The 19,576-nt window shown below is 38.9% G+C and overlaps 1 protein-coding gene across 2 annotated transcripts; it reads left to right on the top strand.

Moving 5' to 3' along the window:
* Positions 1 to 5,206: 5,206 nt before the first annotated feature.
* Positions 5,207 to 12,966, top strand: wds (WD repeat-containing protein wds). Of its 2 annotated transcripts, none has more exons than XM_077431179.1 (7): positions 5,207 to 5,699; positions 9,550 to 9,643; positions 9,719 to 9,864; positions 9,937 to 10,081; positions 10,168 to 10,270; positions 10,349 to 10,580; positions 12,683 to 12,966. In XM_077431179.1, exons 1-7 carry the CDS (start codon positions 5,526 to 5,528, stop codon positions 12,869 to 12,871), a joined length of 1,083 nt encoding a protein of 360 aa, XP_077287305.1. In that variant the 5' UTR covers positions 5,207 to 5,525; the 3' UTR covers positions 12,872 to 12,966. The 2 variants fall into 2 exon arrangements, with proteins under 2 accessions (XP_077287305.1, XP_077287304.1); XM_077431178.1 differs by having other exon boundaries at positions 5,213 to 5,699; positions 9,547 to 9,643.
* The last annotated feature ends 6,610 nt before the right edge of the window (positions 12,967 to 19,576 follow it).

Below are 19,576 nucleotides of genomic sequence, written 5' to 3'. Positions count from 1 at the left end.
CTCTCAGACTGTATTCGTTGAGGGGAGGGAGGGGTGGCCTCATGTAGAGGGTTTTATTGGTTGATTTCTTTGACCTCTAAAGTGGGCTTATAATACTACAAATTTTAAATAAATTTATGCGCAGTATTTACTTGAAATTCGTAGAAATATTTCCAACACAATGCAAAAAAGAGGCTAGAAGATAACTAGAGAAGTGTGGTAGAGCATGTAATTAAACAGGCGCTTTTAAGATCAGATTATCATGAAATAGAGAGAAGATCTAGGGTTAAAAAGAGGTTAGCAGGGCAGCAGAGACGGTGTTTCTTTTATTCTTTAGAACACCGTCAGATTTTTCGATTTTTCCTAGAAAAAAAATGTTTTGTTGTTTGCCTTGTTTGTTTGCACTCATTTTTTTTAATATAATACACCCCCCCCCCCTAGTAAGTCATTCCTTACTGGTCTAAAATTTTGCCTTCCCCCTGTGAAAAGCTGAAATGACGCCCCTGCAGGGGAGCAAACAAGGGACCCTGAACTCACTTTATAAGAAGAAAACAAGAGGGCGATGTTTGAATGCATTGATCGCTTTAATTATGTTACTCCAGATCAGATCGAAAACCATTAAGGAAGTAGCAGCCATGTTTCCGGTAATCCAAGCCAACAGTCTCATATTTGCCATTGAAGAATTTAATTCTTTATTCATTTTTATATTTTCCTTTATAAATTTATGATTTTGGATTGGAGGCGGGGAGGGGAGTGACACCCTAGCGACACCACTGACGACACTTACTTTTTTTAATAATTTATTGGAGTAAAATCCACGATAATAAAATTTAAAAAAAAATGCGTGGATCTGGATGCGTTTCTGTTTGAGATGGTAGTTGATGATGTTGCGACTCGGCCATCGTCGAGAGGATATATTTTCAATCTTCATGTGTCTGAGCTTTTCCCCCGTTTTTTTTAATTGACGAGCAGGCTGACGTTCAACGAATCTACATACAACATTAGCTTCGATCCCATTCAAATATAATAATGAATATAGAAAAATATGTACGTATGTAGATATTTTCTCGTCAGAAACGACACTATTCTGAGCTTAGGTATCGGTGCAAATAAACTATCCCGACACCAGAGTATTTACAGTACTTTTAACTCTCGAACGTCCTCTCCTCGTTCGTTATTCTGGCACGTTTTAAGTTGGCCCTCTTGACGCCGGGCAAAAACTTCATAAAGATGCATAAAGATGCATGTGGGAGATGTTTGCGCACTAATCGTACACTTTGGACTACGGTTTTTTGTCGCGACTCGTACCACGTTAAAAGGGGACCGTACGTATGTACATACGTACGAAGTCACAAAAAAATCACCCTTCGCAATACATTTTAGTTTATTTTTAAAATAATCTTTTGCCACAAATATCTTTACAGATGCCCTAAACGATACTGTGGCCAAACATTTTGTGGCGGCTCGCTATACGACATGGTCGAGTTTGGTCACCTTCCTGCGAGTGGGGACCAACTCGATTATGTTCGGAGCTAGCTACCTCACTCTGCCTTCAGCTGTCATAAATAAAACACGTGCATCAACATGCCAGTCGTCTCATTCGTTCATCCCCCATAATTTAAATAATAAAAAATATACACCAAAAAGAAAAAATACACAAATTAGGAAAAAAATCATGATAAAAAAAGGTAAATGGATTATTTCGCATATTGCGATCGCGCAAGTACTCGAGTTCTCGTTAGTATTCTATTTCACGTGGGATAATCTTGATGGATGGAATTTTCGAGTGCCAGATTTACCGTGATCGAAATTTCAATGACGTGTGTGAGATCGTTTTGTGCGGAATAATCACTGAACAAAAAAAAAGAAGGAAAATAAAGGGCGTATTAAAGGTTTGAACCGTTTCCCGGGCGAATGGAAATTCAGATGAATTTTGAAGAGGATCTTTATTTGCTCGATTAATACAGGTGTATTTGTATGTATAGCAAATATCGGAAGGCAAAGATCGAAAATCGAAAGATCTTAAGTCGAAAGATCAAAAAAAAAAGGGTGCATGGTAAACAGTACTATGTATATATAATATATATATATATATATATATATATATATATATATATATATATATATATATATATATATATATATATATATATCAGTGGCATGCGGTGAAATTATCTCTCTTCTTGTCACACAGCCTTGTTTAATGTGCGCGCGCAGGATACGGGAGGAAAAGCCTGTTCCTCTTGTTCCTGTTGTATCCTGCTCGCGTAAATTAAGTGAGGATGTACGACGGGAGGAGAGAGACTTTTACCGCACGCCACTGATATATATACTAACCGTTTTTCATATGTATGCACGATAATCGAATATTTTCGACTTTTTCGCGGTCACCCATCCCTACACCGTTAATCTCATCTCTTAATAATTTACAGAAGTAAGTTACCAGCAGAAAATCTCTATAGGGATTCAATGGGTTTGTGCAAACAATCGAAAAGCGCCAGACAGATTGAAACACAGATTAACTGGATGGCTGCTTTAAACGCAATTCTCGACTTCACGAATGAAAAATTGCACATCAGATGACGAGTAACCTTTCGATGTGCACAGATGCAATTATTAAAATGGTAATTATTAAAATTGAGCTGGATCTTTCTGGCGAGTTTTTAAAGGTGGGTCTACGCTAGAGAGCCGAGCACGAGCTGAGCACAAGCCGAGCCGCTCTACTCGCGGTGTCAAGTGTGGACGTACATACAACGAGCCTACACCAATCATTCTCCTCGAACGTAGTTTTCCGCAGTGTGCTCGCGACTCGTGGCGGATATGGACATCCTTGCCCAAGTCTTGGGATATATGAGACCATGCATCAATCTTCTTATTTTTTTTATAGTAATCCTCATGTTTTGGGTCCCATATCGTTGGATTATTTTAATATAATTCAATTAATTGCAAACAAACATCTGCTGTCCACGTTTCCACGATGCTCGAGCGAAACGTCTATCACTCAACACTCAACACGAGCGCACTGCGAGCGCGATGCAAATCCCTTTGGGCCGGGCCGCACCGTTCAACTTTGTCGGCCGACTTGTTGCGCGACACGAAAAAATATATGAAAATGTATGCGACAAACAAGTTGACGAGTGCGGCATGTCCCATCTACCTGCATGCATTGGTCTGGTCGCCCTCAACCAAGTTGTTCGCGAGTTGAGCGGTGCGGCCTGGCCCTTTGTGTTCGTCAAAAAACTGACAACAGACGGAGCGCACTCGAGCACGAGCCAAACGCTCGAAGCGCGCTCGTTCGAGGCTTATAAGTCGGTCTACACTACACGAATTTGTGCTCGGCTCGTGCTCGGCTCGTGCTCGGCTCTCTAGCGTAGACGCACCTTAATAATTTAATAAGGAAAAATTCGGAACTAAAGTATCAGAAGCACAGAACGTATACATGGTAGGTGTATGTCGGGACTTCGGGTAGATTTCGCTTAGTGTAAGTGCGAGCAGTGCGCACGCATAAGGTACACGTGTCGTTAATCTGTGGTTCAGTCTGTCTGGCGCTTTTCGACCGTTTGCACCCATAGATCTAGAATAGACTAGATATGGCATTACATACAAATTTCGTTGGAGATCTTGTCGCCACTAACTGAGGGGTGCGGGGGGAAGTTGGGGGAAAGAAAAGGTTTTTTTCCCTACGACGCAGCAGTAGGCGTTTTTTTCACTTTCCCCCGCTAGTTAAACCCCCCGCACCCCTCAGTTAGTGACGAAAAGATGAAAAGATCTCCGCATATCTATCGACAAGATCTCCGCAATCGACCTTTCCTACTTAGAAGCTACCAACCTACTGAGAGAAAAGTGTGCGTGCGCCATGTATTTTGCATGCGCCAAAAGGGAGACCAGTATAAACCGTGAGGGCGGATCTATGTATTATACACATAGATATATAATAAACATAGATCCGCCCTCACGCTTTATACTGGTCTCCCTTTTGGCGCATGCAAAATACATGGCGCATGCACAGTTTCTCTCAGTAGGTAGGTAGGTACCGCTGCGTCGTAGGGAAAAAAACCGTTTTTTTTCCCAACTCCCCCGCTAGTTAAACCCCCCGCACCCCTCAGTTAATGAAGACAAGATCTCCGACCAAAATCACACGTCAGGGCCCATCTAGTGTATTATACTGTTACGTACGCCGCGGATTGAGCGAATTGCACTTAGACTAACGGATATCTGTTATCGGATTAACTAAGTGCATGCACTTACTTCCAAGGATTATATCTGGACTCTAAGTGCATTTAGGCTAAACAATGACCGTTATTAGCTATTTCTCAGAATCGGTACGGGGAGACCCAATGTCGTGGAAATACATATCCGAACACGTGACTATACAACAGGTTAACAGATTAGGCGTCCTGAGAGATCTATAGGACAGGTGGTCGAGTGAAAGGTTTCGACCGTTTCCCGGCCTATGGAAATTCAGTTGAGTTTGAAAGAGGATCGTTTATTTGCGTTCAATTGGTACAATGGTTATCGTATGTACGAAGAGGTTTCTTCGTAGAAGTGATCTGTTTGAACTCCAGAGGCTCACTCTGCCGGTGGAGGTTGCTGCGTTGCTTTATAAACGTTTTGGGTTGAAGTGTGTCGTGTGCACATCTTTTGTTCTTGGTACTCGCGCTGCCCCAGTTGTGCTGCGAGCGTGATTTTATGGGTTCATACGCCTGGACGTAGTTCGTGGTTTTTATGGGTTCAGTGTGTTCTTCCTTCGTTTCCCAGACACGTGTATAGAAACACGTGTCGACCTTCTGACGAGGCGAGCGTGTGCCATGCGTTAATGACTTTCCTGGATATGTGTCGCAGTGACCTGATGAGATCATTTCAGTTGTACTATATGCCTACAGATCTACCCTTTATAAGGCGGTACGTAGGCGAAATCATGTCATTCTGGACTGAGCACTGCCAGTGCGTGTATCTCCTGACGACTGTTGGCCTTTTACTTGGATCCTCCACCCACCCCTACGCAACAATACATGAATGATTATACATCTATGTTTGCACCGCATCGGGATTCAATACCGAATAGAAGAACATTTATTTCTACCGAAAAACCTCGGCGTAAAACGGGCCCCAAAAATTTTGTACCGACATAACAAACGTGCGCTCAGCTTTTAACAAGGTGGAAGTCGAGAAATGAGTAAAAAAAGTCGAAATATATTCGTGAAATGACGTGGTGTGTATGGCCGGCATTCGCGGTGTCAGAGTCGTCTCGTGTTGGCGGGCGTGGGGTGCGGCGTGCGAGCGCGCGGGACGACGCCGACTCCAGATCTGGTCTTCTTCGCTCCTCCTGACTGCCGGCTGTCGGCTGTCGGCTCTCCGTTGACAAGGCTTCGGGCACGAGCGAGCGCCCGCCCCCCCCCCTTCCCCGCGCACACCCCGCCACTCGCCGGTTGAGTCCTCGTGACCGAGAAGCGAGGAGGTGGTGGTGGTGGTGGTGGTGGTGGTGATAGAGTACGAGAGACCGCGATAGAGGAGTTGGAAGCGGAAGCGGAAACGGAAGTGGAGCCATGGTGCCGCTGGGCGCTGGAGTGGGATCCGGGGGTGGAGCGACGGCCGCGCCCCCTCCGCCGCAGCCCCAGCACTCGTCCCACCCCGCCCACCCGCAGCATCAGCAGCACTCCAATGCCAATGCCAACGCCAACGCCAACGCCAACCCCAACGCCAACAAACAGCCCCCTCAGGTCAGCGTCCAAACCCTCCCACTCAACTGACTAACCTCACACTCTCAAGGCCGAACAAATATTCCAACCTGGGCGACGCCGGGCGTTTGCCTAAAACCTGCACAATCCCTCGCTACATTATATAATGTCATAAAAATGCAATTCGCAAATTACTTTTGCATTATTTCAATATATATTTTATTTGAACTTGGGCCACGCCGGGTGCATGTATCGAAAAATAACTGCTAAAACTGTCATATTTGTATATTGTAGCTTTCCGGAATCGGTCACAGGTTCATACCTATCTTCAGTACGGTGTATTCAGTACTACGGTCGAATCTCCATTATAATCGGTGTGAGAAGAACGGAGAGTGATCCGGCACTTTGCTAAAAGACTCATTCATTCGTAGATTAAACACTAGTATGTGTTTGATTTTATTTCACTATATTTAGTCGAGCCGAGTGTATGACGAAATTGTGATGTAATATACAATTACATCATAGTTTCGCCATATATTGTAATCACTGAAGGTAGAGTTGAACGGTTTCTTTTCGCAATGTTAATCTTGTATTTTTTCAAGTGTGTTTTATGTATAAGGAAAGATCTACTGATTTTGCAAGGTGTGAAGGGGATAAAAAGGTTGCAAAATGTGAATTTACATACATGCAGGAAGATGTATGTCAAAGAAACGGGAGTTGAAACGATGGATGAAGATATTGAGATTCTAACAGACGTCTAAAAAAGGTTGAAACTTTCAGGAAATTAGTTGAAATACAAAGCGGAAGAAAATTGGCTGAAATTTATTCAACAAAAATCTTAAATTCCTGACACAAAGATGGTGCCAAAAGAATAAAATGATTCGTTTCGGTACTGTTTTTCTAGAATGTGGGAAATACGGACTAATACAAAAAGTGAGATGCTGGTAGATGAGACTAAAGTTTATATTGAGACAAATTACAATTGAAAGAGTCCAAAATATAGATACTTACAATGTTGAATTAACTTGGAAACGAGTCTCAAATACATTTGCGCGCCAGAGTGGAATTTCTTTAAAGTTTTATTAAACTACTAAAACTCGTAAAAGTATCAAATGTCTTTCGTTCTTCCAAAGAGTGGACAGGAAAGTCCTAACAATAATCGAGAGACGGAAAACTCATGTAGTATTATGAGGGTGAAAGCAATGAAATGAAATTGTGGCTTAATGTACGACTATTTAATATGAAAAGCGGAAAGGAAGTAAAGTAGTAGCCACTGACATAATTGAACTCGCAGAATGGCTGCCCAAACTCGACCGTGTCGTAGAGTATCTATAATTATGTATGTACTACAATTATAATCTAAAGGAAAATTAATAAGAATAGCTTAGGGAGAAAATGGATTGCTTGAAACATTTCAGTCGAATACTCAACTGATGCCTCAACAGGAAAATAGCAGTAAAAATAGTATTGAGATATCTTTCTAATGAATGGAAACTGTGACAGAACATATTCACGCAGGATCCAACTCTCTCGCTGGGAGAGTTGGATCCTGAGTTCGTTCCGTGGTGGGGGTCAAAGGGAACAGAAATGGCTAACCTGGGATGGCTTATAGTAGTCGTGAAGTTCCTGATTATAATCTTCGTCTCGTCTATAGATGCGGCATCTGTCGTGAAGCTGGCTCTCGGGTCACCTAGTCCGTCTTCCAGCGGCTGATGCTTTCAGGAGCGCTTGGCTGCCACGGAATGGTTAGGTAGGCAGCTGCGTGGAGATACAGGTGACGAGCTCGTTGGAACTCGGGGAGGGAGCTATGATAACTCAACCGTCCCACGGCTATCCAAAATGGCTGATCTCTGGGCCCGTCTCGATGGAGAGATCGTGGGAGGGGGTACGGGGATACCCCGTGACGACCGAAATGCGATTGGACGAGTCTCCTTTCCCGCGGCAGGAGTGTTTCCACTCTAAAATAAGAGCTAGTGTTGCCCTGATAGGACGGCTGGGAGAACGTCACGTTACAAACTAAAATTTTAAATTGCAGTTGCACTAAGACCAATGAATTCACTAATTATCTGTTAATGTAGCAACAGTAAGAATAGACAATAATCAAAAAGGCGTCCGACAGGCATGCATACTGTCTCTTGATCTTTTTAATATATGTGCATATATGAGAATCCGCATTGAGATGGCTAGAACAGCATTTATCGAAATGAAGGGTGCGCTACGCAAACAAGCATCTCAATCTTCGCACGCGGTTGAGATTCGCGAAGAGCTACGTCTGGACAGTATTACTACACGGATGTGAGACGTGGAATCTGAAGACCAGGATGATCAGCTGCATCGAAGCTTTTGAGATGTGGGTCTACGGGCGTATGCTAAAGATTCCGTGGACCAAATAAGTATCAAATGAAACTGTCCTCGGCATGATGGGGAGAGGCAGGGAACTTGTTTCTGTCGTCAAGCAGAGAAAGATGTAGTACTTTGGATACATGATACGGGGTCCAAAATACGAATTTCTCCGTTTGATAACCATGAGCAAAATAGAAGGTAGAAAATGGATTGCAAGGAAAAAGTTGTCTTGGCTTCGAAATATGCCCATGTGGACCGATATGAGCGCCGAAGAGCTGTTCCGAGCCGCTGAAGACCGATGTGGATATCTTCAAATAATCGACGAGGTGGTCGCCAACGTCCAGATGCAGACAGGGCATTAAGAAGAAGACAATAAACATATATGAGGAATATATATTGAGAAGAGTACTCGATGGTTGAGAAGGTGGAATAACAATTGGTGGCAGAAAGATGTCTGACATGATATTCGCAGACGACACAACGTTAATGGCCAGCATTGAGGATGAAAACCGCAGAAGAGTAGGAAGGGCGAAAACGAAAATGGTCATTCTGATGAAGATATGGAAGGGGAATGCCAATCGGAAATCCACAGAAGAGTAGAAATGCCTAAAATGACGATGGTCATTCTGATGAAGATGTAGAAGAACCACTCTATTATGAAAAGAACGAAAACCCGTCTTGTGGTATCTCCGGTGTTCCCCATTGCATTGTATGGAGTCGAGACGGTAATTGGATTATTAGTCGCATTGCGTTGGTCACAAAGACAATTTTTGCTATGAAAACCGCTAATGCGAAATATTTGGCACTCGAGGTATGATAGTTATCGTTAGTATGATGGACTTTTCGGTTGTCAAATGTTCCGTTATAGAGGTTTTTAGTGACTTTTGGGGGAGCGCTTTGAAACCAATGATCACCGAACCAGTCGAGACATGGACCTTGAAACTGAGAGAAAATTATATGCATTCGGAACACGCACGAACATCTCCATACTCAAAGAGCTGGCATAGACTCTCCATAAGATGTAGAAAAGGGTTCTTTTCTACTTTGGCAATATTGCCAAGAAAAATGTGGTGTGGCTAGTAGTCACCGGAACGCTGGTGAGAAAGCGAGTGAGAGGACAGTCTCCCAAGAAATGGTCAGACCAAATTAAAGAACTGGCGGAATCGTCCCTCATTGCTTCAACTTGGTACAGTAACGGAAAGAGTGTAGGCAAATCGTCCATCAATAACCAAGACGCTCAGCATTGAGCAAACGAGGAAGCAGAATGTATTGAGATATCTGAAGAAAGGCTGAAAAAGACCCAGAAGATGTTGGACCATCAACCCAATATTAAATGAGGAAATTGAAGAAACCTTACTACCTATTTGGATATTTTCTTTGGCTCTTGGTCCTATTCTGTTCAAATCAACTTCTATCTAATCCATTTTCAACTGAAGGGTTGGCTTCAGTATTTCCCATTACGGAAGATCCCCATTTGACTTAAATGTTGAAAGGGAGTAACTGAATGTAAAGAGCTTTTTAATTTTAAAATAACCATTTGTTCCAGAAGCCGAACTACACGTTAAAGTTTACATTGGCCGGACACACGAAAGCAGTTTCGTCCGTGAAGTTTAGCCCCAACGGAGAATGGCTGGTCAGCTCGTGTAAGTTAAACTCACCCCGATGTATATTGTAGTCCCCTCGTCAGACGGTTTTTTAACGTTGTCGTGTTTCAACAGCCGCCGATAAACTCATAAAAGTGTGGGGAGCCTACGATGGAAAATTTGAAAAGACAATCCCCGGACATAAAATGGGAATCAGCGACGTAGCCTGGTCTTCCGACAGTCGACTTATAGTCAGTGCGAGTGATGATAAAACGTTAAAGGTTTGTTTGAAGAATCTATATGTTGGGTTTTTATTTTATTTTTTCGTTTTTTAATGTTTGTCTGTTCATCAGGTGTGGGAGTTGAGTTCGGCGAAATGTTTGAAAACCTTAAAAGGACATAGTAATTATGTTTTCTGTTGTAATTTTAATCCTCAAAGTAATCTCATTGTATCGGGAAGTTTCGACGAGAGCGTCAGAATATGGGACGTACGAACGGGTAAGTTTTTTTTTTATATATTAAAAATGTGTATATCTAAATTCATGGAAATGTCACATATGTAATATTTTTCTATTCGATCATAGGTAAATGTTTGAAAACCCTGCCGGCCCATTCGGATCCGGTTTCCGCTGTTCATTTCAATCGAGATGGATCGTTGATAGTCTCGTCGAGTTACGACGGTTTATGGTGTGTATTAAAATCACAGTCGTCTAAAGATGTGCTTAATTTTTAATGTTAAATGCTATTTTAATGGTTGGTTTTCAGTCGCATTTGGGATACGGCTTCGGGTCAATGTTTGAAAACGTTAATCGACGATGACAATCCTCCAGTTTCGTTTGTGAAGTTCAGTCCCAACGGAAAGTATATACTGGCGGCGACGCTCGACAACACTCTCAAGCTCTGGGATTACAGTCGTGGCAAATGCTTGAAAACGTACACGGGTCATAAGAATGAAAAATATTGCATATTTGCAAACTTCAGCGTCACCGGAGGCAAGGTCAGTATTTTTCCTTTTTAATTCATTCAATGATAACTGCGAGTTGTTTTTATCCCATTCCGAAAAGAATGCTTTTATCTTCGTTTGTATATATTTGAAAAACTAGTAACACATATTGTCACATGTTAATGATTTTGAATTTTTTGCTTATTTTGAATGGAATTTTGCCTCTAGACCTGAGAGGAAAAGGTAAGGTACGGAATATGCTTCTGTTTCTAGTCCTCTTTCATGCCTTCGATCGGTTGCTGTGCGCCAGTCTTCAAGTTTGAAGATGGATTTGAAGGCTTCTGCCTTATCGGCTCAACATTCAAGTTCATTCTTATGGTTGTTACTTATTGTGGTAATTTTCATTGCAAACTTGCTTCCAAGATCACAGTTTGTGATCTTGTTCTGAAGTGAATCTTGATAGAGAAGTACTATTGGGTCCCCTTATATGGCGTGGCCTGGCCGAGGGTATATGGCGCCCCTAGGTGGATTAGTTTAACCCCCCCCTTAAATTTTGAAACAATAAAGTTCTTTTAAAACAATAAAAATATATTAAAACTAAAAATTTGTATTCAAAATATGTATGTTTTATGTATAAAAATAAAATAAAATACGGATAACTATGAATAACATTCAGTAGTGACGACATAATAATTTATATTCAACAATGAATTTGAAGAATTTTATAGAGTGACATTTCTTCTTTCGAATATGATTGGTTAAGATATTTAATTTCGCGAAGCAAATCCATCCCTGTTATATGTGTAATATATACGTACATATGTTTCAGCGATATTTTATATAAAATACAATTCAAAATTACCATTTGTACCGACAACAGTTTGCTGTTTTACAAGTTTTATTCGTGGGTCGTTGATATTTGACGGTCAACTCCTGCGTTCCTCGTAAATTATAATATTTTACAATCAGTATTGTTACTCGAGTAGAAAAATTAAATTGAATATAGAATGTTTTATGAGTTCAAAGAAAACCAAATTATTTTTTCAATTTCATAATTAAAAATAGAAAAAAAATGGGGGCGCCCCTTGCCTATGGCGCTCTAGGCACCTGCCAAGTCTGCTGCACCTTTGAGACGGCCCTGTCTAGCCCTATGAAGACGTAAGAGATATATGTAGTTCATTTCAGATCATTCAAAAAAGAACTATACAGCTAAAGCTCGAACTAAAGAACGAGGTTCATTGTAGGGATGTCTGGTGCTACTTTAGTATGCGATCTACCTTCACGTTTTTACTTTAATATGCGGTCTCACTTTCAGTTCTCGCGTGTGACTGTGAAACTGAATAGTAACGACCCTAACATCCTAATCTTAAATTAATAGGGCCAACCTTAACTTAACCTAACCTAATCTGACCCTTAAATAAATATGTGTTGGCTGCTAAGATATGTTTTTTTTTTTTGTGAAAATATTGATGAAATAAAACATCTTAGCAGCCGACACCTATTTATTTAACCCTTTGCCCGCGTCACCAAATTTAGCGAACATGCCCTGTACGCGGCTGCTTTTTTGCGGAATTTGTTATCGCGTTTTCGACTTCAAATATATAGGTTGTAATATTTTATAAATTATTTTAGCCTATATTGAATTTTTTTTTTGACTACTGCCATCTATTGAATTTGGTAAAGTATACATTTAGTAATATTTTCAACCAAGTTATAAAATTTTAACACAATAGACGGCTCTTATACAGGTTGGAACTTCCAAGACATCTATGCGTGTCTCGCGCGCTGAGGGCATGTTCGCTAGGACATGTATAGTAGTCGTACGCGGTGGAAAGGTTAAGGGGTCAGGTTAGGCTAGGTTAAGTTAGGTTTGGCCTCATTCATTAAAGATAAGGTTGTTAGGGTCGGTATTTTCTTTTGCTGCTGACGATATTTTGATAGCAATGCTTCGACAACATTATGGGGCAGCAGGAAAAAACAAAGATTATAATAAACAGTTGCTACAATACAAATAAAAAAAAAATAGTCGACTGCGATTCAAAGGTAGACCGCATACTAAAGTAGCACCGCATGTTTGTTATAGGACTGTATTGTATTATTACTGTACCGTACTGTAAATGAATGGGTGTGTTATAAATATTTATTTGAAATTTCAGTGGATAGTGTCGGGATCGGAAGACAACTTGGTATACATATGGAATCTGCAGTCAAAGGAGGTGGTGCAGCGGCTATCGGGGCACACGGACACAGTGCTCTGCACGGCGTGTCACCCCACGGAGAACATCATCGCTTCGGCGGCCCTCGAAAACGACAAAACGATAAAACTATGGAAAAGTGACACCTAGACCTAGTGTGCGCTCGTCGCGCCCAGACTTCCAAAAAAGAAATAAGAAAAGTGTGATTTTTCGTCTATATATATATCTTAATATATATATAATAAAAGAAATAAACTAATGTTTGTGCAGACTATGAAAATTGTTATGTATAAAAAACGCACACACATTCAAAATTTGCGCTTTTATAAAATAAATATAACTCAAACCATCGGTCAAGTTCTTCGAATGCAATATATGATATAATATATATATATATTTTTATGTGACGTAATCGCATACTGCAAACACACCGATACTCGTACAAATTTTTGTATATGTCTTCACTGTCGACGATGGGGCGTTTCAAACGAGTGGCGTACGACTCGGGAGACTCGAAGGTCCGTTCAACGTTGACGGAGAGATGATTCGAATACGTATATTGTAGAGTAGTGTTTAAGCGTAAGATTTGTTTTTATTTTAAGCGAAATTCTAATTTGTAAGATTGCATATATAGATGTGACCTTTGAAGTTATGCTCCACTTGTTTGAGACACGCATGCGGTGGCGTCATCCACTTTCCAACGGACGATTCTTCCCGAATGTTCCAGGCCATTTTTACTGCTGAATAATTTTTTGGTACTATTGAAATAGTCGTACAAAGACGAGAGTTTCCCTGGGGTGACCTGAATTTTTTTTTTTAACGGACGATGCTCGGGTTTTATTTATTATATAAATATGTATATGTACATTTTGCTGACGAGTTCATTTATGAAGACATTTAAAAATTGTGTTGAGGATTCTTCCGGAGACGTGTTGTAGTAGGATGACGCCACTCGAGACATGTCTGTTTACTTGTTTGTCTTCATTTAAAAAAAAAAAAAAAATACATGCGTTTCGAATACTGACGGGGAAGTTTAGCTTTCACCGTCACGGTGCTATGATATAAATATGTATATTTTGAAATATAAACTACCATTTTTTTTCATAGTCGTTTAGTCGTATGTGTTCAAATTGAGAATGTTCAAACATTATATAGTTTGCTTAAATATTCTCCGTTTTGATTATATGATGATTTCAAGACCATTTTTTTTATGTGTGTGTGTGTGTTTATGTATATTATTATTATTTTGATTTTTTGACGAGTGTACGTTTAACTTTAGTCTTGCTGATGAATACATATATTATATATATATAAAAAAAAAAGCTATCCTTACTCAGTATTTTAATTTCGTCATACCTCTAAATGCATTTACAATATTTAATCTTTTTTCTTTTGAATATACTACATATATCATGATTGATATTTCACCTGTGCAGTTATTAATATTAGATGAGTTTTTTTTAAATATTTTTTTAGCAGTGATTTGTTGGATTGAAGTATGTTTAAATCATAATTTTTTTTTAAGCGAGAAAGAGTAGAACGGGATGGTGGGAGGAAATAAAAAACCAACAACGTTTTGTATACGTTTCTAATGATTACTTATTATATATGATTATTATGTACATTTTAAATTGTTATACTTGAGAAATGAGAAGTATGTGGGTTTGTTTAGATGGATCGGTGAATTTTATTTTTATATATAAACTGTTTCAAATCATTGGTATGATAGTTCACTATTGAATTGATTGCATGTTTAGCGTCATCTAGTCCCGTCGTTCTCGCTGATTTTCCACTTGCAATTTGTATACGTTTTAAATGGGGCATTTGTGAAGCCTTTCCGTGCAACTAAACAAAATCATGTACAATTTGAGATCATTTGTAGTTATGTTTAATGTGTTTTTTTTTTTTTTTACATATAGTTATAGTTTTTCCTACATGTAAATAGATTAGTTTTAACATTAGAATTAAAAGATAAAATTTGCTTTTGTAAAATAAAAGTTTTTTTTAAACCCATCTTTGATATTTACCTTTGAACCTTTTCCTATGCAAATAAATCGAAACGCATTCTATACAGATTGTGATCACATTAATATGTTACACAGTAAACTTCAGTAAATGTATGTATATTTCAAGTGAAAATATATTTTCAGGGTTGGTTTTAATCATTTAAGATTAGATTGTTAGAGTTGGTATTATTTAACCGTTTGCCCGCGGCCGTCTTCTATGGAAGCTTTGCGCGACAAGTCTGTAACGCGGCTGTCTTCCATAGAATTTCTGAACTTTGCACGGGATTTTGAGCCTTATATGCGCCTATTTCAACTGTTTTAAGGTTCAAAATTGGTTGAATATATTACTGAGAGTTGAATGCCATCTATTCAATTTGCTTAAAATGAATATATACCAGTCAAAATTAGTTTTTTGTGGAACCATACTGAAACCTCGTTTATGTGACGTCACGTCTGTTGAACATGGCGACGATACGTCTCAATTGTATGAAGAATGATTATTTAACAATTAAGTCAAAACTACGAGATATATTATGTATTTTATTGTTTAAAATAATACGTGTTAATTAACATATCTGGTTACTTGAATAAATATTAAAATCTGTACTTAGAGTCGAAAACTCGATTGCCAAATTCGCGAAAAAGGTGCCGTGTACAGGGCTTGTTCGCTATATTTATTGCCGCGGGCAAAGGGTTAAGGGTTGGCCCTATTCATTTAAGATTGGGTTGTTAGGTTTAAATATATAGAGTTAAACGTTGTAAATTCATTGTTTGATACGTTTTCACTGTTTGAATTGTTGAAAATATAATTTCACTTGAAATATGCTTTCACTGTAACATATACACTTACTATTTGATGTATCCTTTTCAGTAAAAGTATCCGTCTAAAAATTGGTTAGAACATTCGAACCATGCAAACAAATGTAAATACAAAGTTGTCCACTACTTTTTGAAGATATATTACTTTGCTATTCAATGTATACATTTGTTATGCCAGCTTGCATCACAATGCGAACAAATTATTTATGGTTAACGGATTATTATCTCTCGAACACGGAATATCTGGCACTCGAGTTCTCTTTGGTACAATATTTCGCGTGATTGATGGAGTTTTTGGGTGCCAGATGTTCCGTGATCGAGATTTTAGTGACTTGCGCGAGATCGCTTTTTGTGGAATAATCACCGAACCAAAATTTATAGGTAAATTGGACAGTATGCATACATTTACTAGTAAAAACGTTCATTTAGTAAGAGCATGCATCTTGAAATAGTCCAAATTTAAGTTGCATTGCTTTCAAGTGCACACAAGTGTGTAGACTAGTAAGTAAATACATTTACTGAATATATTTATTACAGTTGAACTGGTACCAGCTACCGTTATAGTTGAAATGTGTTTCCAGTTGTTATATATTCCGTCTAATTTTATTAAGAGGATTATCTCCAGGCTTAAGTGCAAGTCGGCTAACAGAGTTGGAGAGACCCCCAAATGCACTTAGTGGCGGTAACGGCACTCGGTCGCATTCCAGTGGAGTTCTTAGAACCGCCATCGTCCCCTTTTTCACACTCCTTTGGCTAGAACTGTGGCATTTAGTTATTCTCCCATTCCTCGCGGCCTCCGTTTCTTAAATTCGCCGGATGGTGCCATTGACATTTGTCACGTCTCTCTTCAATCTCTGCACCACTTACTAAGTTATGGAGGTCGCAACCATTTAGAAAGGTTGAGTTAGTGTTTTTAAGAAAATCAAAGAAAAATGGATGGAAAATAAATGTAACGAAATTGAAAAATTACAAGAAAAACACGATGAATTTAACGTACATAAAAAACTAAAAGAAGCAACAGGATCATTCAGAAAAAAAGATTTCATACTCCTTAGGAATAAAGATGGAAAAATCATTTTAAATATGGATGAGAAGAAATCAGAATGGACCGAGTACACAAAATTGCTCTTTAAAGACAATAGAGAAACCGGAGGGCATATTGAAGATCCAGAAACGGGACCATATATATTGAAATCCGAAGTGGAACATGCTATAAAACTAGCAAAGAGTCGGAAAGCTACTGGACCGGATCTGATTCCTGCCGAATTTCTCAAGTTATTGGACGACGATAACATAGAAAATCTAACAAAACTCTATAATAAAATATATTTATCAGGCGAAGTACCTAGCGATTGGTTACAATCCATATTTATCCCGTTGCCCAAAAAGAGTAACGCGAGGACGTGTAGCGACTTCAGAATAATTAGCCTAATGAGTCACACATTGAAGATCCTACTAAAGATAATACAGGGCAGAATTTACTCACGGTGTGAAGAGGCGATTAGCAGAGAGCAGTTTGGGTTCAGACAAGGCTTGGGTACCCGAGAGGCCCTTTTCTGTATGAAAACACTACTCCAAAGATGCAGAGAAGTCCGTAAACCTGTGTACATCTGCTTTATAGACTTTGAAAAGGCCTTTGACCGTGTCCAACACGCTCGCCTGATGGAAACATTAAAAAATATTGGCCTGGATGACAGAGATGTCAGATTGCTACGAAATATTTATTGGAATCAGACTGCAGTAGTACGTGTCGATGATCAATTCACTGATGAGATTCCTATAGAACGGGGCGTCAGGCAAGGATGCATCCTATCACCTACTCTTTTTAACACCTACACCGAATCCATCTTCCACGATGCTCTCCAAGAGGCGGAGGGCATCAAGGTGGGCGGCGAGACGATCACCAATATAAGATATGCTGATGACACGGCACTAGTCGCTGAAAATTTAGCAGACCTGCAAAGATCTCTAGACCGTGTACATCAAGAAAGCAATCGAAGAGGTCTGCGCATAAATCTAAAGAAAACAAAATTTATGATAGTAGATAGAATGCAAACAGACACCGGGAATCTAACCTTGGATGGAGAGGTGATAGAAAGAGTAAAAAGATTCAAATACCTGGGTACCTGGCTGAATGAAGAGATGGACCCAGATGAAGATCTAAAAATCCGCATCGAGATGGCTAGAACAGCATTTGTAAAAATGAAGGCGGCCCTTACAAACAAGCATCTCAATCTTCATACGCGGTTGAGATTCGCGAAGAGCTACGTCTGGACAGTATTACTACACGGATGTGAGACGTGGACTCTGAAAACCAAGATGATCAGCCGCATTGAAGCTTTTGAGATGTGGGTCTATAGGCGTATGCTGAAGATTCCGTGGACCAAAAAGATATCAAACGAAGCTGTCCTCGGCATGATGGGGAGAGGCAGGGAACTTGTTTCTGTCATCAAGCGGAGAAAGATGGAGTACCTCGGACACATGATACGGGGTCCAAAATACGAATTTCTCCGTTTGATAACCATGGGGAAAATAGAAGGAAAAAAATGGATTGGCAGGAAAAAGTTATCTTGGCTTCGAAACATGCGCATGTGGACCGATATGAGCGCCGAAGAGCTGTTCCGAGCCGCTGAAGACCGATGCGGATATATTCAAATAATCGACGAGGTGGTCGCCAACGTCCGGATGCGGACAAGGCATTAACAAGAAGAAGAAGTGTTTTTAATTATGATTTCATGTTTTATTTAGTTATACTTTCCTTATTTAATTTGTATATATAATTTGTTTATTTAACTTGTATTTTTTCCTTTTGTACTTCTTAATCTTTTTAGCATACTCGTCGCTTTGGAGCAATCTGTTAGACGAGTGTGCTTGATTAATTTATTTTGTAAAATAAAATAAAATAAAATTTACTCTTTATGCATTTATACATCTTGTTGTCTGTTGATTTTTCAATAAATAAAATAACATACTCTTACTCATAGCCATAGCCCATACATCAGCTTTTCGTTCAATTCCAACCGTACATAAATACATATACACGTACACATAGATGTGAAATAAAAAACGGGCATTTTGTTGTAAAAAAATTCTTATTTAATTCATTTAGAGAAGCATTCAGCTATAAAAATAAGCTGCCACAAGAAAAAAAGTGATGTGAGAGTTGTCATGGATCAAGTAAAATTTCAATACAATACATATAGATAATAATAGACATAAATAAATAAAAAAAGCTTCACATTATATAATACACATATAATGTTCTTTTGTTTTGTTTTGTTTTTTTTTTCATGTTTTTTTTTTGATATGTTGTAAAAGATGTTGAGAATGGACGTGTTTTATACCACATATTAAAGCTTTTTTTTTTAAGTTACGAAGCGGTAGAGGCTAACACTGATCAGATCTATCGTGTTACCAATAACGAACATTACTCTCGGTCAAAGATCTCTGCAAGTAATTTACAATATAAACGAATATAGAGTGAAAGATATAGATTTAAGCCTAGTTGTGTTAATATTATACATCGAACTTATGGATGATATTCGTTAGCTATTACATTTTATATATATATATATATATATATATATATATATATATATATATATATATATATATATATATATATATAGATGTAGGTATAAATAGATACGGGTTCTATTGTATAATATATTAAATAAATGGAGTTTTGAATTATTCTGTTTGTACTACAAATTAAGTAACCGTAGTAAGTCATGTAACATTCCTCAGAGAGTACTAACCGACACCCGAACGTGTCACGAGAGCTTTTCTTTTGTATGACTTTAATAATAAATAGAGCTGCCTTTGAAAGCATCATTATATGTACGTACGTTTAATATATATATAAATTATGCTAGTTAAGTTTTACTATTAATATTAATATACACGAAATTTGCTAAAAAATAATTATACATATATCGCATACGCGTGCTCTTCTATGTAGATAAAATACTATTTCTGTTTTATACATACTTACAATGTAGCAGTATCGTATTTTTCAAAATAAATTCAT

This window comes from Arctopsyche grandis, chromosome 5 (assembly GCF_051622035.1).
Source record: "Arctopsyche grandis isolate Sample6627 chromosome 5, ASM5162203v2, whole genome shotgun sequence".
NCBI classification, from domain to species: Eukaryota; Metazoa; Arthropoda; class Insecta; order Trichoptera; family Hydropsychidae; genus Arctopsyche; species Arctopsyche grandis.
This window is presented reverse-complemented; position numbering and strand designations above follow the sequence as displayed.